Source organism: Sinocyclocheilus rhinocerous, unplaced genomic scaffold, assembly GCF_001515625.1.
Source record: "Sinocyclocheilus rhinocerous isolate Xijiao unplaced genomic scaffold, SAMN03320098_v1.1 scaffold1847, whole genome shotgun sequence".
Lineage (NCBI taxonomy): Eukaryota > Metazoa > Chordata > Actinopteri > Cypriniformes > Cyprinidae > Sinocyclocheilus > Sinocyclocheilus rhinocerous.
The window spans coordinates 331,113-340,644 of NW_015629541.1; the positions used below are offsets into that span (position 1 = coordinate 331,113).

General features: G+C 37.4%; 2 protein-coding genes across 2 annotated transcripts in view; one reads left to right on the forward strand and one right to left on the reverse strand.

Moving 5' to 3' along the window:
- LOC107739211 (heat shock 70 kDa protein 4-like) overlaps window positions 1-1,943 on the reverse strand; it is a 15,623-nt gene extending 13,680 nt beyond the window's left edge. Inside the window, exon 1 of the mRNA XM_016551234.1 lies at window positions 1,622-1,943. Within this exon, the coding sequence (XP_016406720.1) occupies window positions 1,622-1,728 (107 nt within the window). The 5' untranslated portion in view covers window positions 1,729-1,943. The remainder of the gene's footprint in view (window positions 1-1,621) is intronic.
- Window positions 1,944-4,583: 2,640 nt separating this feature from the next.
- zcchc10 (zinc finger, CCHC domain containing 10) lies at window positions 4,584-8,503 on the forward strand. The gene is made up of 4 exons (XM_016551228.1): window positions 4,584-4,768; window positions 4,967-5,128; window positions 5,795-5,839; window positions 7,691-8,503. Exons 1-4 carry the CDS (start codon window positions 4,728-4,730, stop codon window positions 7,926-7,928), a joined length of 486 nt encoding a protein of 161 aa, XP_016406714.1. The 5' UTR covers window positions 4,584-4,727; the 3' UTR covers window positions 7,929-8,503.
- The last annotated feature ends 1,029 nt before the right edge of the window (window positions 8,504-9,532 follow it).

The following is a 9,532-nucleotide window of genomic DNA, read 5'->3' on the forward strand; positions in this document are numbered from 1 at the left end:
TATTAAAGGCACAATATGTAAGTTTTTTTTATTAAAATATCCAAACACCACTAGAACAGTGTTATATATTTTGCTGACTTGTGTACTTACATTATCCCAAATGTTTTGAAGAATGTTTAAATCCAGAGAAATAAGCAGTTTTAACTAGTGACATGGACCGTGTCCATAGTGTCATTGTGTCGCCTGCTAATGACGTCATAACCCCTCGATTTCCGATTTATTTTGTAGAAAACATGGAAACACCAAAGACGGTTTAATATGTTGGGTGTTTTAATAGACCGGTGACGACCGCACAGAGTAGCATTATAACAGAACTTTCAAATGTATGTAGTATGATAAAACAGCGCTGCTTTACCCCACATACGCACGACCGGAAGCAGCGGAAGCGCTCGACTGTGGCATAATAAAAGCTCCGCTGCTTTCGAGCCGTGTGTCGCGCTCGTTCAGCGCCTCGTTTCGCTTCGACGGCTTTCAGCCTCACCCTGCTTCATTCTACTACGTTAATAAATCATTAGCTCATCCATGAACATGATTTCTGCCCGAGTCCCGTCGGATTGCATCGGCTGTGGGGATGAAGACGACAACTCCCATGATTCCACACTCAGTCACGGCGTCATCAAACTACGCCTTTGTCTCTTTGTTTATTTTGAATACGCGCCCTCCAGCGGCGAAAATTACATATTGTGCCTTTAACTAGTAGCCTAATCTTTCATTAGAGTGGTATATCATTGTTATAAACTAAGCACATTTTAAACACATTTAACCATTTTAACAGTTACAACTTAAAGCATGATTTAATACACAACATCACTATTTATTAAGATTTTCTCTTTGAAGTAAAGACACCCCAATTCCAAAAAGTAATTTTATAACTATCAGAGGTGATAGAATTCAAGTTAATAAAAATGCCTGAGATTTGTGTGGTTGTTCTTTTTTTTTTTAGATTTATAACCTTGTCTGTTTGACTGTTAAACAGAGGTTCTGTTCTGTCTTTGAGGGCTCATTTACAGCAGGAAAGCATCAACTACAACGTAGCAGCCTAACATAAATTACACTGACTTATCTTCGATCAGCTTGCCATTAATTCCTATTATCTCTAGACATTTCCTTGGTGCATCAGAAACTATTATTTAACACTAGTTAACATTTTAAATAACACGTTTAAAAGTCACGTAAATGCTAAAACGATATACTCGACATAATAATAATAAGAAATGCATAAGGAATAGCTCTGTCTGTCGGTTTCAGAGCGGCCTTATTAAAATGTGCTAGAATGTTCCCGCGGCCGCCAGTGTGACGTCACATCAGCTACAAGAGCCACGCTGTAGCACGAGGCTAACCGTTAACCGCTCTCTCATCACAATGAAAAACTGCTGCCATACTTATAGGCAATATTAATCCGATACCATAGGGGGAGTAGGTGTTGTTAACCAGTTAGACGCTATTCAGATCAAATCGAACGACATACTGAAAGAAAACATGCTTCTTTCACGGTCCACGCTTCTTAATTTTGATGTCACCGCGTGAATGGATTGTGACAGGTCAGTTTTACAACAGAGAGAAACACATTCAGTCTTTAAAAAGAGGCAGTATAACGCAGAATGGAAGAAGTTTGACTTACGGTGTGCATCGGTCGCTGTATTCGTTTGCTACGGTCTCTATTCCTCCGGCCCGAGCGACAGCAACATAACAGCTCTGGAAGCCCACATCAAATCCCACCACTGACATCTTCACTGGAAATCACAACTAACGTACAGTACGGCTAAAATACTGGATACTAGCGAGAAGTGTCCTTTTTAAAATATATAACAGTCACGGAGGAGCGTAGTTAAGCTTGTTATTCCTAAAAGTCGTGTTTAGCGCGATTTCATAGTTCTCGAATGTCCATTGACTAAGTTGATGCAGACCGGTGTTGTGCCGAATTCCGACTCCCTGCCGGGTAACGCTGCTGGAGTTCACGTCAACCGTTTTATCGCGAGAGTTCGGGAGTTCTAGATAGCTCTGGAGCTTTCCGTGAGTGACGTAACCACGACAAATCCAGCCAATCAAGAGCGAGTGTACGTCAGGGTTATCATCTTCAACTAAAACCAAACCCAAACATTTTTATTACTTTAAATAAAATAAACATTAACTAAATAAAATAACAATAGTTGCCAAGGCAGCATTTCTCATTTTCTCATTTAAAATATTTTAACATTTAAAATAACTAAAGTTAAATAAAGTAAAAACTGCGACATATACAAATGACAAAACACACTAAAATTACTATAACTTTTACTAAAACAGAAAATATAAATATCTAATTTAAAATATTAACAAAAACTAGAATAGTATCTCAGTGGTACTGCAATAACACTTGTGTACATATCATAAGTTTTTCGGTCTGGTTCTAATGAAAGCACCTGGAGATTTGGTTTTGTACGCACACTGCACATAGTGTGACTCATTAAATATAACTATAAAAATACTTATTAATGGTGATAATAATATTATTGCATATTATTTTGTATTTTAATTAAATATATAAAATAACAAACAAAATAATCAGTGTGATAACACTATTATATTAAAAAAAATAACTGAGTATAAAATAAAAATACAGTTATTTTATAGTACACTTAAAAATACAAAGCTAATATTAACTTTTTTATATGAATTTTCATCACTTTCAAACCTAAAAGCAGCAAGCTTTTATTTTGGCGGGTTGCCGGCTGCCGAATAAAGCATGCTGCGACCCAATGTGCCTACTTATACTACGCTCTTAAAGTATGTACTCTTTTGGTGAAGAAAAAGTACACACTTTTGAGTTTGTAGTAGAAGCTTTGCTCTGTCACATAGTTACACGCACCCTGTCACTGTAAACTGGCCTGTCAATCATCTTATCACAGTTCACATCCTCCACATTTCATTTCATTTAGCTTCCTACCATATTGGAGAGAAATGAAGTAGCACGTTGACCTGCCAGCCATGGGTCTTTATGCAAAGAACTCTGGTCATATTTTTTGCATAAGTAAAAGTCAAATATAAAGAAAAATAATGCAACCTTTGGTGCAAACGTTGGATGCACTGCAAGTGCTTGAAGGAAGATGGCTCTAAATTGCGTCTTCATCATTCAATGAGTGGCCTGTGGAAAAATGTGCATTGAAGTGCTGAGAAGATGGTGAGGCTGGATTCTTAAAAGGTGTCATAATGTGCAAGGGTACCCACCATCATCGAGGAGGAAAAAGCCCTGAGCTGGATACTTTGCCTGGTTGTAAATGGGGCTGTTCTTAAGCACCCATGATTCGTGGACACTCCCGGGGTACCCTACAAAAATGCCCCTCGATGGTCGCATATCCCTTGAAGCAGGATGGAGGCAAACAGCTTCCTGTTTTTATAACACTGTCCATCAGGGCCAGCTGGTGGTTTTATTCTCACAGGGCATCCATCAATGGCTCCAACAGCTTTACCAAATGCCTGGTGATTGGTGAGAGAAGCAAAGCCTGCACCAACCTGGAGCAGGTGTTCTTCTGACTTTGGTAGGGCCACAACCTTTGGCAAAATTGCCATGACTTCATCAGCCACTCTGTGTATAATTGGCTGTGGCATCCCAAACGCCTGTTACACAACCCTGTAAGATGCAACACAGGCCAACCAATACAAAAACACCAATGTGTGGAGTGTTGTACCACAGAGCACGCAACCTTTGAAATGAGACTCACCTTATGGCATACTCATTTCAATGTACTATGGTTTGGGACATACTATGTCGGTACGCAAATGAGCGGTATGAACATATTTACACATCGCAGTTTTTTATTTTGGTCGCGCAGCTGCACCACTTATGTGCACCCCTAATTATAATCATTTAGCAGTTTCAAATATACAATTTGCAGATGATAATGAGATTGCGCGACTATATTTACGAATAATAACGCAATAATTAGCCTAGATAACACACGACACAATATAATCGGAAACCATTTGTTTTGACTTTCTGAGTTTTGAATGTAATAAAATGTATTTTCTCAGGGGATGTTTAGTTTTTGAAGTCAATTTCTGTGTATGAAAACCACAACTAGCTATAGAGGGGGAAAAGTGTTTGTGTAATTGTACCATAAAATGTATTGGTGCCAAGGCCTTCACGGTTTATATTGACTTACTAGTCTACATGTTTATCTTTATAGTCACCTTAATAGAGCAAATAGATTGTGAAAACAGTCAGACAGATGAAGACTCTCCCAAGCTTTAGATGGCCGGAAGACAGAATAAACCGGAAGACAGATAATGCTCCTAAGGAGTTATTCGCCATAAAACAAGAAGAAGAAGAAGAAGAAGAAGAAACCGAAATAGTACACTTTTTAAAATGGGTAAACATGATACGGGAAGGTGTGAATTTTGTGGACAAGAAGAAACAGTGGAACATGTTATATTGTACTGTCAGAAATATGAGACTGAAAGAAAAATTTAGAAACAATTTAAATGCAATTTACACCAAGATATATTTTACAAAATAACTCAAGGGATGAATGCTATAGTTTTATTTTTCAGTTCCTTAAAATAACAAATTTGTGGGAGAGAATAAAAAAAAAAAAAAAAGGGGCAAGGAAGTCACTTTTTTGATCCACACTCCATTCCAGTTGGTGGCGGAAATACACCATTTTGTTGTTTGTCAACCGCCAATAAAATTTCAAGAAGAAGAAGAAGAAGAAGAAACCGGAAGACAGAATCTCACGATCGCATCCAAAATGGCGACTCCCATGCATAGGCTGATCGCTCGGAGACAAGCGTGAGTTATTTTACACATTATACGAGTTTGGAGTTGAGTTCTAAATTACATCTGTAACGTATTCGTTGTGTTAATTATTTCCGTAGTCGTCTATTTGAGTTTGTGTGGTTTTTAAAATCAAGTCGTTTTGTTATACTCTCAAGGGTCTGTTGTGTTTATCTTTTTGCACCGACGAGTTACTTCTCGTTATTCCCACAGGGAGGCAAACAAACAACATGTTCGCTGTCAGAAATGCCTGGAGTACGGACACTGGTCTTATGAGTGCTCTGGGAAACGAAAGTATCTTTATAGACCTTCCAGGACAGCCGAGTTAAAAAAGAGACTCAAAGACAAGGAGAACAATCCTTCGGATGATTTGGGGTAAGAAACGCGACAAAACGTTCACACACTTGAGTAGTAATATTGAACGTATGAGTCGCTGATTTATAAGTCAAGGCCCTTCGATAATAACTCGCGTATATATTACGAATATTTCTAGTTTGGAAATCTCGTGTAGTTCTAATAGGGCCGTTTTTGTCGCGTTTCAATGACGTTCTTTGACGCACAGCGACATCTACAGGCGAAAGCGCAGAATGCAGAACTCCACACTGCATGCATTGCTATTGAATGGAAAACCACAATCAATACAGACAACTTTATTAGTTCCGTTTGGTTTTGAATAATTCCTACAAAGCCCTGCATTTTGAATTTCTTTTATGCTGGTAAAAAAGGCCTAATGTTACCTAATTTGACAATGCTGAGTAATAAAATATCAATAAATGCTTTCCATCACTTTTTTTTTTCTTTTCGCAAAATAAGAATGAGGATTTCAAATTATATATATATATGAAGTTTGGGATCAGTAAGATTTTTAATGTATATTGTATTGAGTGTGACATGCTCGAGCAAAACATGCACTATTTTTGGAATCAGCACCCCAAAATTAGGATGAAATTAGTATTGGATTTGATTCAGCAAATATGATGCAAGGCGGTGTTATTAGTCACATCAGTCACATTTAAACTCCACTTTCTTGACACTTTTTAGAGCTGGAATAATACCACGCAGTGAGAAAAAAACAAAGAAAAAAAGGTGAGTCATTGTCTTTTTGGGAACACCAGTGTTATCTGTATGAACATGTTATGATTAAAGGGGTCATATGATGCGATTTCATTTTTTCCTTTCTCTTTAGAGTGTTACAAGCTCTTGGTGCATAAAGAAGATCTGTAAAGTTGCAAAGACTAAAGTCTCAAATCCAAAGAGATATTCTTTATAAAAGTTAAGAGTTAGCCACACCTACCTAAAACGGCTCGTTCGAACACGCCCCCACATACCTACCTCACTATGTGGGAAGATTTGCATAAAGCCGCCCAAATGTTCACGCAAAGAAAGAAGACGTAACTTTTATTCTCGCTGTAGTATTGTTGACACTGCAGCCATGTCGTGAAGACGCTGTGTGCTTCGTTGTGAAAGCGAAACCACTTTGTTTGGTCTTCCAAAAGAGGACGATATCCGCTTCGCCATGCCTAGAGCTGATCTGTGCTGGTCGCTGAGGAAATACATCAACTTAGTGCTGTGGATCGCCAGCACATTTTATGGAGGACTGTTTCCTGATCCTGGAAGAGTAGACTACGACTAAAATGCCGGCAGTTCTGACTCACGTAAGTACGTTTTCTTTTATCATTTGCCACTGATGATTCAAACGCGAGTTTTGGGCAGTGTGGATTAACGTTAGCACTTGTTGTTTGTCATTTCTCCGATCACAAATACAGACAGGGTTTTATGTTTACGCGGCACAATGCAACGCAACGCGTAAAAAGACAGTATAAGTCATTATAATCAGTAATTATGTCCCCACTGGATGCAACAAATGCCTCGTTTGTAATGGGTTTTAATGTTTATGTCTCGTCGCTCCGGCCGGACACGGCATCAACAGTATGGTGAGGGGCGTAACATTTCCGTCTCACGCTTGAGGTATTCGGCCAATCACAACGCACTGAATAGCTGGCCAATCACAGCACACCTCACTTTTTCAGACCGATGAGCTTTGTAAAAATCGACGCGTTTCAAAAAGGCAGGGCATAGAGGAGAAACAATAATGTACAGTATGTGGAAAATAATGTGGTTTTTTAACTTTAAACCATGTGTTTTTTTTTACTTTAAACCGCATAAACACATTTCATTACACCAAATACACAAAATAATGTTATTTTTAGCAGCATCATATGACCCCTTTAATGCATGATTGATTGATGCACTTTTACAAAGTGAAATTTCACAACGTTATATCTATAAAATTACTTTGAGGGAACCAATAAACTAATGTTTTTCTTGCATGCTAGGTCTGGTATGAGTTTAATTTAATTGCACTTGTAGGGGTTTTAATAATGTTTTGCACAACTATAATGTTAATAGCATATTAGTTGATGTCCAAAACAATAAATGATTTAGATTCATTGATCATACTCCATTCATCTTTATATTTATTATGATGATTTTTTGTTGTTGGATGATTTCAAAGTTTGAGCACTATGTTTCAGAAGTATAATAACGAATGTAGTACATTTGAATTAAAGAAACGTTTAGCAGTGTAATATTAATTTGAACTAATGTTAGAGTTGGGTTTTGTATCTGATTGTTTTTGTCATTATTATCTATTGTTACAATTGATTTAATTATATAATAATTATTCAATCAATATGTTTATTAATAATTAACAACACCTTTCCATTGCGCACCTGACCTGCAAAACTGTTCTGTATCAGAGATATATTTCCACATATGAAAGTGGCGCAGATTAGAAGTGAAAAAAATGTCAGATTTCAATTTTTTGTTGTTCACGTTGCCAACTTAATAACTGATCTGTGCCACATGAGGAACAAACACAGATTTGGGCCACTGTGGTATAAAGTAGCACTTATTGCATCTGCTGTTTTCTTTTAGGTCCTCCTCCAGTTCCAGCAGCGGCAGTAGTGATTCGTCCAGCTCTTCCAGCGACTCTTCCTCGGACAGCAGCGGTTCCTCGAGCTCCTCATCCTCGTCTGAAGACAGTAGCAGTGACAGCGATGACGGCTCCAGCCCTTCCTCCTCCTCCTCGTCTTCCTCCAGTTCTGACTCCGATTCCGATTCCTCAAGCAGTTCTGATCAGGGACCTCCAAAGAAGAGAAAGAAGAAGAAATGAGGGTCCAGTTCATCTGATTCGAATACAGAACTTGTCATATACATTGAGAGTACTGACTGTCACTTTGGTATTGAATATGTGAGAGTAGGGTGGGAAGTCATGTATGTAAAGAAATTGAGATGTATATGTATGTATATTCTCATATTTAGTAGAATGTGAAAATCAAACACATCCACTGTTACATTTGCTTATTTACAACTTTGTTTTCTCTCCATGGCAGAGTGTAGTGGTGTCTCAAACAGTTAAAATACTGCAATGATTTATTCATTCATAACAACATCAGTTGATTTATTTCACATCTTTTTGACCATATATATATATTTTTTAAAGAATGACCATGAAGTAGGCTGAGGCGTATTAACATGCTCTTCATTTTAAGATGGTCTTATAAAATAAACTGATTTCTTACAGAAAGAAATGCACCTATTGTGGGACATGATGTAAATGCGAAATTAGCAATATCAAATAATCTGTTGAAAATGTAGCACGTCTCATAAGAAAATCACAAAAAATGTTTCATTTGCAGCCGTATGTTTTTACATATTCCTTAATAAAAAAACAACGGATGATCAGAATATTCTGAGCTCATATCACTGCAGACTTAATAGTTAGACATTGCTTGATGAAAATACGTTTACAACCATTTAGTCTGCTACACAAATATAATGGCAAAATAATTATTTTTATTAAAACTAGGGCTCTAAAATCAGTAACTCGCATCCAAAATAAAAGTTTTTGTTTATATGATATATGTGTGTGTACTGTGTATATTTACAGTGGCATTCGAAAGTTTGGGAACCCCTTGCAGAATCTGTGAAAATGTGAATAATTTTAACAAAATAAGAGAGTTTTTTTTATTTAGTACTGTCCTGAGTAAGATATTTTACATAAAAGATGTTTACATTTAGTCCACAAGACAACAAAAAATCATATATATATGCATATACATGTAAATATTTCTAATCAAAAACGTATTTTGGATGCGATTAATCGCGATTAATCGATTTGACAGCACTAATTAAAACATTAAGAATATACATCATGTTTATACCATAGTCCAACGATTTAGTTATTGCGTCAAAATGAACGTACAGGGAATTAATATTTGAAAAATCACAAAATAGCAATCCATTATTATTTGAACGGATTAAAAAAATCAGATTTATTAAACTATATCAAAGCGTTCAATTGTTGAGTAGCTATGAGTTTAAAAGTAACGGTTTTTAGACACGCAATAGAAACTGAAATAATGGAAAAATACGAATTCTGTGGTGTCTGAGAACGGCCACAAATGCTGTCTAGGTAGTGTGCACGCTGGATTTGAGACGCAGCCCTTCTGTAGGACGCTCTCGTCACGTGACCAGGTTAGTTTACGAAATCAGCCAAATGCGCGATGATCTCCTCAAAATGATCGTGATCTGCTGGAAAAATCGGTCCGACACAAGCATGACGAGCAGACGACCCTCGGCGGTATGGCTCACTTAAACAAGCTGTGTCTTTTAGAGCATTTTCGTGTTTCTTGTTGGTGGGTGACACATTTATTGGCACGCGACAGCAGATCAGTGTGGAAGCGGACTGAGACAAAGGGAAAGGCTCTCATAGCT